Below are 18,113 nucleotides of genomic sequence, written 5' to 3' on the forward strand. Positions count from 1 at the left end.
TTTGACTTCAATACAACCCAATACTTGTAACTTTGTTACAAGTCCAATGGTTTAATAAGACAACAAATTGTATTCGATTTTGAGACATTTCATGCAATAGAAAGATCATAATAGGCTACAAATTTAAGAAAATATCCAAAATAGGTTGTATGATTTTTTAAGGCATACACACATAGAGCTTTTACAACATGTCTTTCTCATGGATTTGCAACAAGTAACTAACGCACAAAGTATATTCAAGTAACTAGGACAATTTTAGTGAGCTAGAGGATGTGGTGTTTTGCACCATTGTTCTATGATGGCCATGTCCACAAACAATTGAACTTTCTTATATTCTTAACACGACACTTCAAAACCCGACATTATCAATGCAATCCTCAAATCCTCAAATACGATGAACGATGTGGTGGTATGTTTCAAGTTGATATCCAATCATGTTGAGTCTAGAGATGGTGAACTAGAAGGATTTCAGCCAATGCCAAAGTTGGATTGCTTGAAGTCAATTCAATGTTACGTTAGATCCAATCATGCACACAACGCTATAACATGGGTTGACTAGGTTGTGATACTCTAGGAGAAGTGATGCACAAAAAAGCTTTACAAATATACTAGTTGCTACATTGGAACATGTCAAACATGTACACACAAAGTAACTCTGCCAACATATTTGTTGTCACGAGCAAAGAGGACACGTCACACTTGGGTCATGGAAACAAAATTTTCAGCATTTCACTCCACCACACTAGTCATATGGGATATTGACACATTTATCTTGTGTGGACACATTCTCTTCACAATCCAATTATTAATGAAAATGGATGGTTTTGCTTCATACTTTGACAAGTACTACCTTTGCTACCAAAACATAAAATTTTGCTTTGCATCATATAAAATTGCTAAGCAATGAACATTTACAAACCCCAAAGTGGCTAAACGACATGGAGATCCTCAAACATTGAGACTCACAACATGCAACTTCAATACTCAACCAACAAAAAAGAAGGCAATAGATTGTGTAACAAATGTTGTTACTTTGGGCACAATAATGCCACGTGCACTCAATAGAATGCTCGATCATTAGTCCTTCGATTCAACAAACTCGTTTGTGTTTATTCCTTAACAAGACCGATGACCTATTTTGAAGATACTGTATAAGTTTGTGAAATCATCTTTACATTGCAAAATGCTTATTTTGTTCCTTTAAATGATTGTTCTCCCTATTTTGGGGATATTATTAATTATGTGGCGTTTTTATCCTTCAACACATTTCACACACACATAATCAAGTTTTACTTTTTACTTCATGAAGTTTCCTTTTCATACATGAACTAATTGAGATAACCAAACATTTATAGCACTCTAGTTGAAAATTCATGTATTTTTATCAGATTCAATTCCTTTTAGAAGTACTTCTAACCCACAAAACCAAAAAGTCAATGAACAAAAAGTTGTAGTGAACAAGCATTGATGGCACCCTTTCAAGGAACAATACCAACGTACAAAAATACATAAGATGCATAAAAATAGGAGATTGCACGTCAAAGCATGATATGAAAAAGCATCACCTTTGTATAGCACATGAGAAACTTACATACACAGATTTATTACAAACTTACATAAGATGCATAAAAATAGGAGATTGCACGTCAAAGCATGATATGAAAAAGCATCACCTTTGTATAGCACATGAGAAACTTACATACACAGATTTATTACAAACCCACTAGGTTTCTCCACACTAGACATATTATCGCCACATGGGGATGTTGGAATGGAAAAAATATTATTTCCATTGCAACTAGGACACCATCAACAAATGCTAAGAAAACAAGACAAAATGTTTATGATGGATCCCTATGTAGTCAATAGAAATCGTGAAGTATCATAACTAGGTCTTCTAGCATCTGCGCCCGAATCAATTAGGTACAAAATCATATATTTTGTGGATTCATGAGCATACCTTATGATTTCTTTTCAACATGATGGCATGGGTTTTTCAACATGAAAATTTAAGTATCAAAGAAAATTGGCTTTCTAAATCCACTTCCAACAACCCAAGGGCTGCTACATTAGAAATCATCATGTTTTCTAGTTCGAGACCATGCAGTTGTAATAAATTTCTCCCAAAAGATACCAGCCTAAGGCATACAAGTAAGGGCATTCTATTTAATGTGCTTGCATTCATTAACCCACGATGACAACTTGCTTGCAATGATATACATAAACAAACAGAAACATTAGAAAGAATAAAAGAATAAATCCAGAAGGGCACCTCGCCCGCAATGATAATGCATTAACAAATCCAAAGCAGAGAAAAAACGTGTGTCTTATCTCGGGACTGTTTCAAGATATGCTATCGGGCCCCCCGGCCCCGTAGGAGGCATCTCCTTTGTGCCAATACATCACTGCATAGGATCAAACCTACATAAATAAAGAATGTAATAAAAACATGGTATATATATATATATATATGTTTGTATGAATTTCTATCTTTCTGTCATGGTGTGCATCTGTTTTTAGGGTCCCATAATCGATTTGACATCAGAGAGATCTTCTCTCTCACCTGGAAGTAAATAAAAACAGGAACCAACCAAACAGATATTTTTGTTTTTATATATAAATACAGAAGATTTCTTTTACGGAGGAAGAATCTAGTCCCATAAGGAAAATTTTGTGACATAGCTTGATAAGGAGGAGACACTAACCGTTTTTTAGGGTTCCATTGCCTCAGATCTCAAGTTTTTTGTTTTATTTATAAATACATAACATTTCTTTGCAGAGGAATCTAGTTCCATAAGACAAATTTTGTGACATAGCCCGATAAGGAGGAGACACTAACCGTTTTTTAGGGTTCCATTGCCTCAGATCTCAAGTGGGTTTCTCACTTAAACGATGAATAATCTGTCATCAACACATAATTCATCATCATCATCATATTCATGGAGCATTAATATGTCCTCAGAGAGCTTTCCATGCGCACGGAACAGAGGAAGGGTTGTCATGAATGCACGGAGGAGTTTGTATGACCTCTTAGAGCTTCATCCACAAGTGGGTATTTCTGATATAAAGAGATCATACAGACGACTCGCTCTCAAAACTCATCCGGATGTTTGCCCTTCTCATATAAGGAAAGAGGATTCCACAACAAGGTTCAGAGAAATCCAAGAAGCTTATGAAACACTATCTGATCCAAGGAGAAGAGCTATCTATGATCATGGCAGACTCTCTTCTTCTTCTTCTTCTTCCACCAGTAGAAGTTCTTGGAATAAGGTAAAATTCCAAAACATACAGTTAAAATTTCCTGTTATTTTGCTATATCTCATCCTTTGATTTATCCAGCATTTGCTTGACATTCTGTTATTTCCTGACCCCATTGCAAGTCGAACATATTGTTATGAGCTATATAATGTTGGCAGCTATCAAGGCTATAATGTTTTTCTTTTTATTCTTCCAGGAAACACAACCTTTGGCTGGATGGAAGACCCAACTTTCCGAGCTTAAACATTGGAGCTCCCAGAAATCTCAAAAATCAGACACATGGGCCACACTTGTCCGCAAACTAAATGCACATCGTGATAACCAACACAATTTGTGATGTCCCTTGTACTTTTTTATTGCAGCCCAAATAACATGGATCATTAGTATTAATAGAGGTAATAAATCACAAGAAAACAAGGTATGATTAGCTCAAGAGAAGATTTTGAGTCCTGAAGGCTTATATCATCATTGTTCTCAATAAATTTTGCCTCTTCAAATACCTTGGCTTCTAATGCTTCTAGCAATTTGGTGGTAATAACGAGTTTCTACCTCAGAGAATGCATCACTATGGGTTGCCTCTTCATAAACACCTTGCTTTTTGGCTTCATGTATACTTGCACCAACTAAATTGAGCATCATCTTTAAGAAAGGTATTAAGAAAGTCATCTTGATGGCGGTATATGTATAGGCATTAATATTAACTTTTGTCCATAATCACTAGATCGGCTAAAAGCAAGCATGTTTACAATGTGAAAAGTTTTTGGTGAGAGCAAATGATGCTCCAATTAAACTCAATCAAATGCCATCGGATTTAAGTGGGTGGGTGGATGCATTCCTTCCAAGACTGCACTTTGTTTGATGATTGAGTGATGAAATATTTCAATTACAGGGTTATAATGCAGACTAAACGATCTAATGAAATCTCATGTATATAAGTTCGCATTTATTTACCACCAAAGTTGCAGAAAGTGATAAGAAGTTGTGATATGGACACATGGAAAACCAAGCTAATGAAATAAACTTTCCTCCAGAATTTATGGGTATCACCCATCTTTTCTTCTCGAGAATATTGTAAGACTCAATGAGTATGCATACCCATCTTCTCAACCACACCTAGGGCTTGCAAAATTCCACTACTACTAGGTAAACAATGCATCTTACACATGTCTCTGAAGAGTAAATTAGCATCGTCAACTTTTTTTTGCTTGTACAAGCACTTCATGAACAAAAACAATGAACCACTTCGAATTGTGAGCCTGTTGCTCAACATCGTCCGACAAACCATTGATGCATCCTTTGCCATGCCTTCCTTACAAAGTTCTTCTAGAAGAAAGTTGCATGTTATATTATTGACTTCAAGGCCAAGTTCAACCATTTCTTCAAAATACCTCATCGCATCATCTGTCCTCTTCTTCTTCAGTAATGCGCCAATGAGTGGCGTGTAACAAAAAGAATTGGTTTTTCCACCTCGACATCTCAATTGGGTAAGAAGATTGATTGCTTCCTCGTACTTCTCTAGTCTGCAGTAAGAACTAATCATCATGGCATATGATGGTATATTTGGATCTTTAATTGTGGTTACCATGTTTGTGAAAACTTCCTCAGCTTCATCTAACTTTCCCAAGTGGCATAGGTTGTGCAGATGAGCAATACATACCTCTTGATTAGCATATCCATATTTGGCAAACAATGTTTTCAAGAAAGTATACATTTCCTGTGTTTGTTTTGCTTGCCTAAGTCCATTTGATAGATAGATAAAGCTCATGGCATCTACCCATCCTTCATTTTCCATTAATTTGAAGAATTCCATTGCTTTGAGTATTGAGGCACCATTGAGAAGCCCTTGAAGCACTATATTAAAAGTGGATTGATTAGGAAGGCATGTTGTTCTCATGTTGGAAAAGAGATCAATTCCATCATCTAATCTGCCTACTTTACAAAATGATCCAATGAGAATGTTAAAAGTAGACACATTTGGTCTAAGTCCTCTCTTTTGAAGAGCGGAGAAAGTTTCCATAGCATCACTTAATGCATTAAGCTCGCAGAATCCTTCAATAAGAGCATTATGGGTGAAGATATCAGGTTCTAATCCTTCTCGTAGCATGATATCAAAGCACACTTTAGCATCAGCCACATTGTATGACATAACAAATCCTCGGATGAGAGAAGACAATGCATATGCATCGAGATTCAATCCATCCTTAAGGATTCGGTTATAGCATAACTTTGCTTCATCAATGAGTCTTGAAAGAAACAATGCTCTAAGAAGTTCTCCATAAATATGCATATCAGCTATGATCGGATTATATGTGATCGCTCTTTTAAATGCATCTACGGCCATCTCAGGTTGACGAGCTCTTCCATAAGCTTTTACAAAGATGGAAAATGTTTCACTAGTGATCAAACAGCTTGCATTTTTCATGTGATCCAAAAGCACCCACATTTCATCAAAATGGCTTTTCTCACCCAAATTTACAAGGTACGCATGACAAGAGTGAATGCCATAGCCTATTTTGCCACATGCCCATTGAAAAAAAGGGGTAGCAATGGACAAATTGTTCTGTTGTTGTATCACTTTTGCTACAATACGATCAGAAATATGAGTTGTGGTATGTTCATCCAAAAACAAATGCGTGGATGCATTCCAAGTATTAGAGCTTAAGTAATTACATAAACCATTTATGACCTTTGCCTCTTGTTTAGAAAACATTTCACCATTTTTCATGCTGTCAAGGTCTTTCCCATGTTTTGCTTCAATTTCATCAATGTTTCTCTCTCTGGACTTGTCCATTTTCCCATCTTGATGATGTGAAATAACACAACCAGACTTCATTTCAGCATTTTCTATGTTCAAACATTTCCCTTGTTTCACTTCATCATGGTCATGATTACTCTTTCTGCGATTATTGGTGTTCAATTTTTTATGTGAAATACCATGATTAAACACCATTTCCGCATCTTCCATGCTGAAAGATTTCCCATGTTTTGCTTCAGCTTGATCAAAATTTGCAATGATTTTTACATTTGGATGTGAAAAAACAAGGTTAGATGCAATGTCCTCACTTTCCACGTTAAGATCTTTCTGTTGTTTTACTTCAGTTTCATCAAGGCTGTGGTTGATCCTTGGATCTTGATGTGAAAAAACACAATTAGACGCCATATTGTCATTTTCCGCATTAAGATCTTTCCTCCATTTTGTTTCAAATTCATCAATACTTCTACTACTTATTAGATTACTTTTTACATTGAAATTTGAATCTTTGATCATACATTGTTTGTTAATTTCATCACTCCGATGCAATGAACTTGATCCTTGAGATATAACCTTTCCTTCATCATTACTCAATGATGATCCTATCTTCTCTACTTGAACACAAGTATTCAAACTTCTCACATCTTGCTGGAAAACCTTGCTTACCTTTCTGAGAGACTGAGAAGGAAACCCATTCTGTTTCTGAATTCCACAGTGGGACCCAAATTCGTTCTCAGCACGAGAAGGAGCAGAAGAAGAAAACAACCTTGTGCAAAGAAGCTTCTGCGGGGAGGGTTTCCTGAGCCGCCATGGAGACGAGAATGACATGATAAAAGAAGCGTTCGCAGAGGGTGGCTACAAAGCTTCCATGGCGAAGAGCGGGAAGCCGAGGGTTAGGGTTTTCCCACGCTCGTCGTGACGCAGAGCTCTCTGTCTGTCTGCAAGGATCGTGTTACAAACGTGGGAGCACTGTTTCTGGAAATTACATTTCTGGCCTCATCTATCAAGAGGCCTTCTTCTTCTAGATTTTTGGTCTCTGTCTTCTGAGGTCATGAAGAAATGTAGTGAGGAGGGGGGGCTCAAGAGAGTGAGACATCACTCCTCGCATCTCAGGAGCAGATTAAAAGAACTCGTGGTAGGCGGCGAATCCGAAGGCCCTGCCCTGTTGCCTTCTCTGAATCACCCAATCGATCCCCACAACATGTGTCCGTTCGTCCATAAATCTCAACGTCTCATTAACTTAAGCTCGTACGCCCATCGACACTTGTTTTTGGTAGATCAGATTGAGACATGCTTAAAGTCTGGTTATCCGAAGGCAATGCCCTCACGTTATGCTTTAACATCTAATCTCTTGTTTGTTGTTAGTAGTAGTTACTATTGAGTGAACCCAAGTTCCTCCTTAGCGCCCCATCTGTCCAACCCTAGTTAGAATATAAAACAATCCACAAACATTACCAATGAAGGCAAATGCTACAATGAAGAGTTCCAATATCAATTTCAATGGAGCTCTCACTAGCAGTAGCCACCACATATTATTTGGAGGTCACACATACATACAACACACTTTCTTTTAGCAACACATTATACATATTTTTTGGAGGTCACACAAACATACAACACACTTTCTTTTAGCAACACATTATATATATATATAATGGAAAACCTCAAAGTAACATTCAATTTTGCTGGTTTGTGTTGCATGTCCACTACATCCAACTGAAAACCGTTAATTAATTTTCTATTCCATGAGATACTACTGTCTCCACACTTCTTCATATCACGATTGATTCCAGGGATCCAAAAGTACGTTTGTTTACACTTATATTCGAATGCCTATTGTCCACATTGTCCATAGTCACACACACACACACACACACACACATGTATGGTGTGTATGATATTTTCAATTTCACTCTACAACTTAATGCATATTTAGAAGATTTTTTTTTGTTTTCTTGTTACTATGGGTTACTATGTAGTGGGCACCCTATACATGTCCACACTAAGTGGATGCCATGCATACATCCACAAAGATGGTTATGACCCATAATATATCCACTTAACAAATTGAAATGATGTTTAGTGCCCGATGTTCTTTGCCCTTATGTTGAATTCGATCAATCTTTGTTTGAACCATGCGAACTTCAAAATCTTGATCTCAATCAATGCTCATCCATGAATACCACACAAATGTACTCCATATGATAGATACGTAAACTACCATGCTTAATAGCAATTAACCACCCACTCTAGAAGGGAAATAACTAATACCACATAGGTCTTGGCTAATTATTTGTGAACCACGTTGAAGACCTCAATAAAAAGGCATCATTTTCTTGAGCGTAAATATTTCCGCAAAGGTGTGCATATTGTTACCATATTATTGAAAATTGATGTCATAGCTATGTTTGACCATGCAAACCTTTTGATAAATGTTTGCACGAGGGGAAATGACCAACTAGTAGAATAATGGGTTGACATATATTATGGTGAAGTATGGGAAACAAACAACAAGATGCATTGATTACAACACAAGATAAGAAGTTGAGAGTCAAGTAAATAATTAATGTTTATGATAATTCAAAGCAATAGAATCCAACTATTCAGACTCCAATATGTATATCCTAACCTAGCATGCCCTTCAATGCATTATGAAAAATTTGACCTCATCTAAGTCGTTTAAAAATTTGGAATATGTTTGAATAAAATCTCATAGTATAATCCAACCATTTAAAATTTTGGAATATTCTCAAATGGTTCTCTATCAACAAATAGGAAAAATGGTTTGATTTGGGAACGTTTGGAATTGCTTTTAACAATCGACAACGGTTTGGTTTGAACCGAACCGAACCGTGAAACCGCGGTTTAACAGCTTAACGGTTTCAACGGTTTGGTTCAAGGTTCGGTTTCAGTTTGGTTTCAACTGTAAAAAACCGCGGTTTAGATGGTTTAACGGTTTTTAATTTTTAATTTTTTTAAAAAAATGTAAAAAATTTTAAAAATTGTTTTTAAACAATCTTTTCATTTTTACTCTTATTCTCACATTTTAGGAACATCTTAAAAATTTTAAAAATTCTAAATAATGAAATATTATAAATTAAAGAAAATTAAAAAATTGACCTATGTTGAAAACCGAAACTGAACCACGAAACCGCGGTTTTTACGGTTTAATGGTTTAACGGTTTGAAAAAGGTTTAACGGTTCGGTTTAAAGGTTTCGCGGTTCGGTTCCAAACCAGTTCGGTTTGGACCTTCTCAAACTGAACCGAACCAATGCCGATTGTTAATTGCTTTTTAGAGAAAAAGTTTATAACTTTCATACAACACGACCCAAAGTTGAGTGACGCGTTTAGGAAATCCCTCATCATGACCTTACCATGCACATATGCATTGATGACATGCCATTTCTTGGAAGTCCTAATTTTGAGTCTAGATTTGTCATGAAGGGTTTTGAATAAAAGGTCAAAGTATAATCCAAATGCTGAAACTAATGATAACGTTTGCAATTAACAATGAATTTCCTTCGTTTCCATTCTCTTTGATTGGCCCTTGAGATCTTTAAGGGTATTCAACAAGACTTTGATGGTACATCAACATCTAGAGTTTGTAGGGTACCTTGGGTTAGGTACACAAACGTAAGTGCTTAGTAAGGTTATGCTAGTCTTTTTGAAACTATCTACTAAAGATTTTTTTGAGAAAGTGCATAATTCAATAATTTGAGCTTGGTGCACACCTATTGTCTTGATGAAAAAAAGGGATGATGACATGGCATAAAATCATTTGACGAGGAATTTGTAGACTACATTCTATCTAAGCTAATAATGCTAGCCAATTGATTTGACGAAAACAACATGGAGAATTCAAACTTAGGTGAATCACTCACTTATTTGCTTTTGAGCTAGTCGCATGGGTGCGTGACATTTATCTAGCCATCTATCTGAAAAACTAGACCTTAAGGACCTTTCCTATGCATGACCCCTTATTAAAAATTTGAAACAATTAGCAACGTCACATGCTTGTCTAGATTTAACTCAATTAGTAAAAGTATTCTGGAACTTGTAGCCTATGCGCATTACAGAACATTCCATGGCTTGTGATATTATGATCGTGCTCAAATTTTATGGAGTCGGTTAAAGATTTCAGCCATCTAAAATTTCGTAGTTAAATTAGAGAGCTGATAAGTCTCTTATGGATACATATCCTTTGATGTATCAACCTCTAAATAATACTTCTATGGGATCTGGAGACCAAACAACGATGCACTTTTCGGAAAGTTCTGAATAAGCTACTTCATACCCATGTTTATTTTTATGCTAGATGTTGAATGTGATGATAGTCTTGATTGCATTGTAAGGTGTTATACATAACATTGTTAATCGTAAGATTATGAGAGATAACTACATACAACTAGGCAATAATGCATTTTTGACATTTTGTTTAAGATCTTAAATGGTAAAGACAGACAATCATTTCAACACAAAAAGGAGAGTATCTATTGTCTTGGAAGAAAGTATCATATTCATCCTTTACATTGAAAACATTCTATTGTTATTCATGCAAGTTGTAGAGATTGGTGAAATTTATCTATGTTTTCTAGGCTACAAGTTTGCATTTTCATAGATAATTGATCACACATATTAAAGGATACCCTAGTGAGTTACAACTTACTTCTCATTCTTTGAATTAGAGGCTTGTGTCACTACATATGCACTCCCACATGCCTTCTAAAGAGGATGGTGATCAATGAATTGTTTAAATGCAATATTTAATCCTATGCTAATTCACATATAGATAATTTTGTAGTATTCTATTAAGAAATTTATTTACTTCCTTATTTTGACATATAAAATTCCACTTTTGTAGAGTTTATACAAGAATATCTACACGTGGTCTTTAAGATTTGTCAACATAGTTACTAACAAACTAAAAATAACAACCACATGGATGAAAAATAATGTTACAAGTAACTTAGTAAGTGTTAGGCTAGCTTGTAATGGCACTAGGTAAAGTTGTGTTATGAATTGAGTAACGAATTCAAATGGTCAGTATGTAGGGACAAAAACTCATGACCAAGGCTAAAATTGGAAACATGTCCATGGTCTTCAAAGCTTCGTGAAAACGATATTAAAAAAGTATCAATTATGTATGAATAATTTAGAGTAGCTAGACACAATTAACGACCAATGGCCCCATATTCAAAATTGAAACTCCATCATTGGATGGAACAACATTTCGTTAGAAAGTTTTACCGAATGGCTTAGTAGGGCTCCTCGACATTTACAAGCCTATAAGAACCTACCTAGTTACCAGACTTGGTCTAGAAATTCCTCTTCGGCATGGAAGAACCCGACTTCAACTATGCCATCTCAACTTTTGGTTACTATAAAGATAGGCAGTTTCCGTAAAATGCCTTCATAGGGATTATTTTTTAAAACTCGACTCTTTCTGGAGAAGGAAAACGTTGGTTCCTCGGGAGGTTCGAATCAAATGGGGTGTTTCAAGGAACAGACTTGGGTGTGGCGTGTGTGAGAGCTGGTCTCAAGCTCTGAAATAATGCCATTATTGTGAGAGCCCATGGTTGGGGGAGGGAGGGAGGGGGGGTGGGCTCCGAAGAGAGGATTTAACAGGGAAGATGAAAAGAAGAGCTCAAGAAGGAAATTGGGGAGAAATAGTCAAAGGGGTGCAAAATTGGGTCAAGTCAATGTACAGTGGTACTTGGTCAAGACGCTTTACATGCGTCAATGGGGTCTTGACCGCAGTCAAACTTCTCTTCCTTACCATTAAAAAGGAGAAAGAGGAGGGAGAAGAAATCTCATCTCAGTCTATCAGTCTCTTTCTCTCTGACACACACAGAAGCAGATTGGCTATGGCGCCTTCAGAGCCTGACCTACATATTGCTAACCTCCATACCTTGATCCCTTCCGTCTCATGTCCTCCCCTTCCTAAAATTAAAGGTCATGCTAGAATGAGAATATCTCCAAACCCTAACCCTAACCCTAACCCTAAAATTAATAGCCCAAAAACTAGTCCTAATCCTAGCCCTAGCAATAGCCCTACACCGGACCTTTCTAGTTATTCTTGCTCACTAGCCTATCGTGATAACTTATCATTCAAGAGTAGACCTACCAGTAATCTTATTGATCTTAATTATGATCCTCTCATAACTGATAATGAGGTTAGCATACATTTCAGTAAATCATCCTTCTCTTCCTCTTCCTCCACTTCCTCATACTCATCATCCATTCAAAGTGGAAGCAATCTCTCCTTTGATCTCAACATGGAAGCATTGGATCCATTCACTACGACTAGCGGCCACGGGGATCACGGTAGATTAGCGCAAATCGGGTGGTTCCTTAAGTATGATGGTAATGATGGAAGATTAGGGCAGGAAGAACCATGTTTTAGCAATGGTGATGGTGGATATATAGTGGGGACTAATATGAGCAAAGATGAGGGGTCATGTACACCAATTGGTAAGGCCCTTGGAGCTTTTGGGGCCCATGCAATGCCCATGGAAGGTTCCATAGGGCAAGGTTCCGTGACACTTCCAAGTTCCAATCAATCACAAGAATCCCTAGAGAAGAAAAGGAAATCACCCACTCATTCTTCCAAATTAATGGAGGGGGACTACCCGCAACCATCGTCATCATGCCATTGCGCTTCAAAACTACACAAGTAAGCTTCATCATGAATCCATTTAACTACTTCACGTGAACCCACTAAGAGCTTGCTACATAGTATACATACATACATACATACATACATGTGCTTGTGTGCATTTGTATCCATTCTACATGTATGTATGTATGTATGTATGTATGTATGTATGTATGTATGTATGTATGTATGTATGTATGCATGTATACATGTACTTGTGCACATTTGTATACATCAACATGTATGTATGCATGCATGTATACATGTACTTGTGCGCATTTGTATACATCAACATGTATGTATGCATGCATGTATACATGTACTTGTGTGCATTTGTATACATCAACATGTATGTATGTATGAATGAGGGGATATGGTTATGTTCCCCCACCCTGTCACAAGAAAATGAGGGTCTTCTACATATCATAGTATATCACAATATTGACTCAATTTTTTACCTCATTCTAGGAAATTGAAGAAAAAATGTGTTACTCGAGTCCCGGCCATTAGCGAGAAAATTGCTGACATCCCATTGGACAATTACGCATGGAGAAAATATGGCCAAAAACCAATAAAAGGCTCTCCTTACCCAAGGTGCTCATTTATGTGTGTGTGTGTGTGTGTGTGTGTGTGTGTGTGTGTGTATGTATATTTACATATATACATTTTCCTCCTAATGTTCAACATACTCTTTTACTTAACTCTTTTTGTTTTGTAGGGGCTATTACAAATGTAGTGGTGTGAAGGGTTGCCCTGCGAAGAAGCATGTGGAGCGTGCTCTTGATGATCCTTGCATGCTCATTGTGACTTATGAAGGAGAACATAACCATCCACAATCCTCCTCACGAAAATCACGAACTATACCTTAAATTCTATCCACGTAGTGCTTATGTGACATGTCTACACCCCTCTTTGAGGCATTAAGTCACATTATCCATGACAGGGGCTCAATTGTATATACTTATTTAGGAAAATACAAAGAAACACATCAAAATATGTATATGGGATGGCATGTAGTAAAGCGACATTAAGATCATTTTTTCTACATTTTTTATTCAAACCTCTCTGAAATAAACCATTTGACATTATGATTTTTTTTTCTACAAATTGTATCAAGATATCGTGAAAACTTTTGACAATGAAACTAGAACCTTGAAGTGTAGCACTATGAGCATTGAAGTACCTAGAAACTGCAAAGGGGGGATAGCACAAGTCAAAAAAATTTTAATCATGGTACCGACTCACTAATTATTGTAGGCGTGTATGTGCCACATAGTGTTGTACACACCCACCCTAGACACCCAGACATGCATGCGCAAGACACACCATTAAAGTTCTTAGGAGGAAGTTTATGCAAAATGGAATTTTTCTTTGCCCCATATATATCCAATAGCCTTTCACTCGTGTATTCCACTTAAATTTGTTCTCGTGGCGGACTATCTATTCCTTATTTCCTATATTTTATTTTACTCTTGGGGAGAGTACATGTCCTCCATTGAGGATTAGTAGTAAGAGAGAAAGGGGATCTCAACTAGTAGACATCATACATGGATATTACAACAAGAAAAGTAGTTTATGTAGTTAAGTGTTCATTGCTATTAGGTTGTGAGTCCATAGAAGCTAACAATAGGGCACTTCTATGTGTGGCCACCTTGTTGTTTCTTCATCATAGTGGACCCTAAACCTAGAAAAGGTGAGGGGGGATATGGAACCTAGTGAAGAAGAGAAGGAGAGGATGTGTAGGTGATCACATCAAGGGGGAGCCAAGCACTCCCAAGGATGAAATTCTCGGCACTGAAGGAAAGGGCCTCGGTGTAGTTGAGGGAAGTGTGCACCCCGGGCCAACCCACCCGTCCATTGGTCGCGGACCCCGGCCCATAGTTATGGTATTCGGCATAGTATAACGTGTCGATGTACGGGTCGCTTGAGTTCCAAGACAACCAACCCGCGGGTTCTACCAAGCTATCCAAGAAAGAGTCCATGAAGACTGTCCGGGAGTAGGCCTTCCACGGACGCCCCAAGTACGAGGCGACCGTGAAATTGGCGGACACAAGCTCCTCGGATGCGACGATGCTACAGTTCTGGAAGGAGTAGCCCGATATGTCCACGCTCGTCTTCCGGCCTTGCGCCGTGACAGTGTTTTGTTGGCCTTTTAGCGGCCTCCGGCACAAAATGTCACAGTTCTGGAAGCACGCGATCGCGTTCCCAAATATGAAGTCCACGGTCCCGTAGATGTGGCAATCGCGGTAGAATTGCCGGGCCGCGAGCGCGTACAACGTGTCTTGGTACCCTTCGAAGCCACACCTGGCAAATTCGGAAGAGGAATACAATGAATTAACACGAGTTTAATCTTTCACGGGTCCGAATCCTCGAGTTATTATGTGACTCGAAATTGTAACGAAGAAAAACATGAGAAACCCTTCCCAATGTGCTAAATCAATGCATAAAGCAGTGAGTACTACTTATTTCTAGGTTGGGGGTTTAAATTTCTTATATAAGTCAGATATGAGCTCACTCACCGGTAGAAGACCCCGAGATCGGCTGATGCTCGCAATGCAACCGCCTGGTATCCTTGAGGCCCCGCCGTGTTCCGGAAAGTCATGTCGATAGCCCAAAATCCGACAGCCGATATGCCTGGCATCCCCCGAGGATTTTAGGGTTTAGGGTTAAACTTAATGATCTACAGTTAGACAATTCGGGTTTCTCTAATGAGAGAGAGAGAGAGAGAGATCCCTTTCTTACCTACGGTCGCGCTTCGGAATGTGGTGTAGTTCCCGCTCCCCACGTTGTTGCTCCCGGTGATGATGGTCGCATTGATCCCGTCCCCGATGAACGTGAGATTTACCAAGCTCTTGTCCACCTCGAATGTCTCGTTGTAAACACCCCGCCTTATGTACATGACAAAGCGTCGTCCGGCCAGAAGGTAGTCCGCGGCATCTATACTGGCTAGGGCATCCGTGACCGTCGTGAAATTCCCGGTCCCGTCTTTGGCTACGATTAGGTCGGGAATTAGTCTCAGTGAAGCGGGACCTGCTGCTAATCCTTGGAGGAGCTCCCTTTGCGGGCGGGTAACCCAATGGGGAAAGCCGGAAGATCCCTTTTCGTCATTGTTGCCTTGACTAGTTTTGCCGACGGAATAGACCTTGTCGCCTTGACTAGTTTTTTCGACATTGTCATCTTGACTAGTTTTGTTGACTAGTTCGGTATCCGTGTCCAATGTGTGTCTTCTAGGCTGGGCCTTGATCCCTTTCTGGTGTTTCCAATTGGCTAGCTTGTCCCCATGGCTAGCCAGCTTCTTCACCAAATCCAAGCTATTTGTTAGCACCTCCCACACTCGAGCTTGCGACTTCAGGATCCGAGCCCGACAATCGCTACCTGCTTTACTCGATGATAAGAAGAAGGGTATGCTCACTGTGACACCATCGGCGCATGTCGATTGCAAGCTCAATGCGCCACTAAGCCATGCCTCCAAATCCAGCAATGCTTCCCCATGCTTTTCTGGCCACCGACCGGCACCAGGTTCGGGCGCGGGTGTGACAATGGTGGACAAGTTGGCGATGACAAGACCGACTTGGTCAGTTGCCATGTCCATGAGAGCAATACAATCTTGGATAGCTTGGAGCTCCAAGGGGGTTAAGAATGGTTGGGGACCCTTGGTAGAGCAAGACTTGGCCACAACACGAGACTCTTTGACTATGACGGATGCGGCTTTAAGGGCAATTGAGACAAGTGTATGTGCACTCGCATTCTTGAGGAAGCCAAGGTTGGTCTGGGAGAAGCTCTTGCTACAAACATCTGGGTAAACAGTTGCATTACAAATTATGCCGATCGCGTCGGTTGGAGACGGATTAGCAGAGGATGTCGAATTAGTGCTTGATACAAGTTGTGCATGGGAAATAATAGTACACGAAACATTACAAGTAATATAGCATATTGCTAGTGGTAAGATGATATTAAGCTTGAATAACAAGAAGAAAAGCTTCATCATGAATAATGTAAAAGAAAATATATTGTTAGATGCCCTTTGTATAAGCCTTGGATAATGTAGTATGAATGGATCATGATGATATATATAGTGTGAATTGAGAAGACTAATATATGAGTGGAGACCATTGGTGTGTTGTGTCAGACAAATCGACAAATCACCATATATATATATATATCTTGTATGTTCATCACGTTGTATCATGGCTACTGGACAAGATACACTCCCCCATCACCATCACACACACACACACACACACACAATTGCATTAAGACAGAAAAAACAAACAAAAAATAGGCTCAATTGAACAACTCAAGAAATTTGCTTTTCTTTTTCATGCTATAAAAAGAGTTCTTTCATAAAAACTAGCTATACTGAATTCTTGAAGTCAATCATCTTTGTCTTTTTCATCCATCTATATATTCACGTTCACGAGGGGCCTATCCCCTCTACCCCCGAATCTCGACCAACCACTCACACTTGTCACCATTGTGATCTTGAAAAAAACATAATGTTTTGACAAAAAGTTGAAGGCCTTAATTTATAGTTTGAGAAAACTATTCAGCATGCAAAGTTCACTGTTTTTCCTCAAGAATATCTTGGGGTTTCCTACCCTTGAGTTTAGATTTCAAAAGGTCTTTTCAAAATCTTACATTGATTTTGGGGTTTGTTTCTTTTCTTTCTAGACACTTCACCTTAGGTCGTACTTTTTACCAATTGTAAAAAAGAAGCTTGCCTCACATTCTAAAACTTCTTTGCCTTTAAAAACCAGGGATGTAAAGCCATGAGTGTAAGAACACTCATTACCAATTAAAATTGCAATATGGTTAAAGAAGTGGAGTTACTATATAATTGTCATGAAGCTCATCTATAAATATACTAACTATTAGCTCTTGGGTGATAGACAAATATGGCCTATGGGACCAAATTTGAAAGAAACTATTAATGGGTTATTGTAGGGTTGTGTGTGTCTCTTGATTGATGAATATGCTCATCACGAAGGTAGTGATGGTGAGGGTAGAGAATTTCTTGTGAAATGAAAGATTATGCTCCTAAGGTGGAAATGGTATTGTTTCAAAACTCTTCTCTTTAGCGGCGTTGAGACTCACTTCATGATGTATTTCTTTTTTATTGTAAATACAAACAATCTATAACACCAAAATAATTAGTGTCCTTGTAAGGTGCTAGAGTAAGCATAAGGTGTGAAGTCAATATAGATAAAGAAAGAACAATATAAGATTGAATACAATATTACATCTTTGAGAGATTCCTATTGGCGACTAAGCATGTACCATGACCCATGTAGTAGTGATACCACTCAATTGTGATATTATTGCGGTGTTTTTCACACCGATATTATTGTGTGTTTTCACTCAGTCACACACACACACACACACATAGAGAGATTTAACAGATGGATGTAGCTAAGTCGGTAAGGTTGCCCAATGGAGACCAGGTGGTC

General features: G+C 38.3%; 4 protein-coding genes across 5 annotated transcripts; 2 read left to right on the forward strand and 2 right to left on the reverse strand.

The window, feature by feature from the left end:
• The first annotated feature begins 2,892 nt into the window (after positions 1-2,892).
• Positions 2,893-3,866, forward strand: LOC147855495 (chaperone protein dnaJ 20, chloroplastic-like). The gene is made up of 2 exons (XM_087330223.1): positions 2,893-3,270; positions 3,455-3,866. The coding sequence occupies exons 1-2, from the start codon at positions 2,893-2,895 to the stop codon at positions 3,593-3,595; spliced, it is 519 nt and encodes a 172-aa protein (XP_087186349.1). The 3' UTR covers positions 3,596-3,866.
• Positions 3,867-3,985: 119 nt separating this feature from the next.
• On the reverse strand, positions 3,986-6,990 carry LOC147855496 (uncharacterized). The gene has a single exon (XM_087330222.1). It carries the CDS (start codon positions 6,836-6,838, stop codon positions 4,337-4,339), a length of 2,502 nt encoding a protein of 833 aa, XP_087186348.1. The 5' UTR covers positions 6,839-6,990; the 3' UTR covers positions 3,986-4,336.
• A 4,858-nt stretch (positions 6,991-11,848) lies between these two features.
• On the forward strand, positions 11,849-13,744 carry LOC147855497 (uncharacterized). Its single transcript, XM_087330152.1, has 3 exons — positions 11,849-12,684; positions 13,135-13,260; positions 13,385-13,744. The coding sequence occupies exons 1-3, from the start codon at positions 11,876-11,878 to the stop codon at positions 13,533-13,535; spliced, it is 1,086 nt and encodes a 361-aa protein (XP_087186278.1). The 5' UTR covers positions 11,849-11,875; the 3' UTR covers positions 13,536-13,744.
• A 305-nt stretch (positions 13,745-14,049) lies between these two features.
• On the reverse strand, positions 14,050-16,901 carry LOC147855498 (putative pectinesterase/pectinesterase inhibitor 32). 2 transcript variants are annotated; one of them, XM_087330151.1, is made up of 4 exons: positions 15,409-16,901; positions 15,186-15,300; positions 14,379-14,970; positions 14,050-14,344 (listed from the first exon to the last, which is right to left on the reverse strand). In XM_087330151.1, exons 1-3 carry the CDS (start codon positions 16,853-16,855, stop codon positions 14,379-14,381), a joined length of 2,154 nt encoding a protein of 717 aa, XP_087186277.1. In that variant the 5' UTR covers positions 16,856-16,901; the 3' UTR covers positions 14,050-14,344. The 2 variants fall into 2 exon arrangements, with proteins under 2 accessions (XP_087186277.1, XP_087186276.1); XM_087330150.1 differs by having other exon boundaries at positions 14,050-14,970.
• Between the last annotated feature and the right edge of the window lie 1,212 nt (positions 16,902-18,113).

This window comes from Azolla caroliniana, unplaced genomic scaffold, assembly GCF_043228905.1.
Source record: "Azolla caroliniana isolate FFs.n. ecotype wild unplaced genomic scaffold, voAzoCaro1.0.p SCAF_14, whole genome shotgun sequence".
Lineage (NCBI taxonomy): Eukaryota > Viridiplantae > Streptophyta > Polypodiopsida > Salviniales > Salviniaceae > Azolla > Azolla caroliniana.

What these genes read in the sequence shown, in the direction of transcription:
- LOC147855495 (XM_087330223.1), top strand. Translation starts at nt 2,893, where the DNA reads ATGAATAATCTGTCATCAACACATAATTCATCATCATCATCATATTCA. An exon ending in GTAGAAGTTCTTGGAATAAG is followed by an intron (nt 3,271 to 3,454) that starts GTAAAATTCCAA and finishes TTATTCTTCCAG; the next exon opens with GAAACACAACCTTTGGCTGG.
- LOC147855496 (XM_087330222.1), bottom strand. Translation starts at nt 6,838, where the DNA reads ATGTCATTCTCGTCTCCATGGCGGCTCAGGAAACCCTCCCCGCAGAAG.
- LOC147855497 (XM_087330152.1), top strand. Translation starts at nt 11,876, where the DNA reads ATGGCGCCTTCAGAGCCTGACCTACATATTGCTAACCTCCATACCTTG. An exon ending in TGCGCTTCAAAACTACACAA is followed by an intron (nt 12,685 to 13,134) that starts GTAAGCTTCATC and finishes ACCTCATTCTAG; the next exon opens with GAAATTGAAGAAAAAATGTG. An exon ending in AAAGGCTCTCCTTACCCAAG is followed by an intron (nt 13,261 to 13,384) that starts GTGCTCATTTAT and finishes TTTGTTTTGTAG; the next exon opens with GGGCTATTACAAATGTAGTG.
- LOC147855498 (XM_087330151.1), bottom strand. Translation starts at nt 16,855, where the DNA reads ATGATACAACGTGATGAACATACAAGATATATATATATATATGGTGAT. An exon ending in ATTCCGAAGCGCGACCGTAG is followed by an intron (nt 15,301 to 15,408) that starts GTAAGAAAGGGA and finishes GGGGGATGCCAG; the next exon opens with GCATATCGGCTGTCGGATTT. An exon ending in GATCTCGGGGTCTTCTACCG is followed by an intron (nt 14,971 to 15,185) that starts GTGAGTGAGCTC and finishes CGAATTTGCCAG; the next exon opens with GTGTGGCTTCGAAGGGTACC.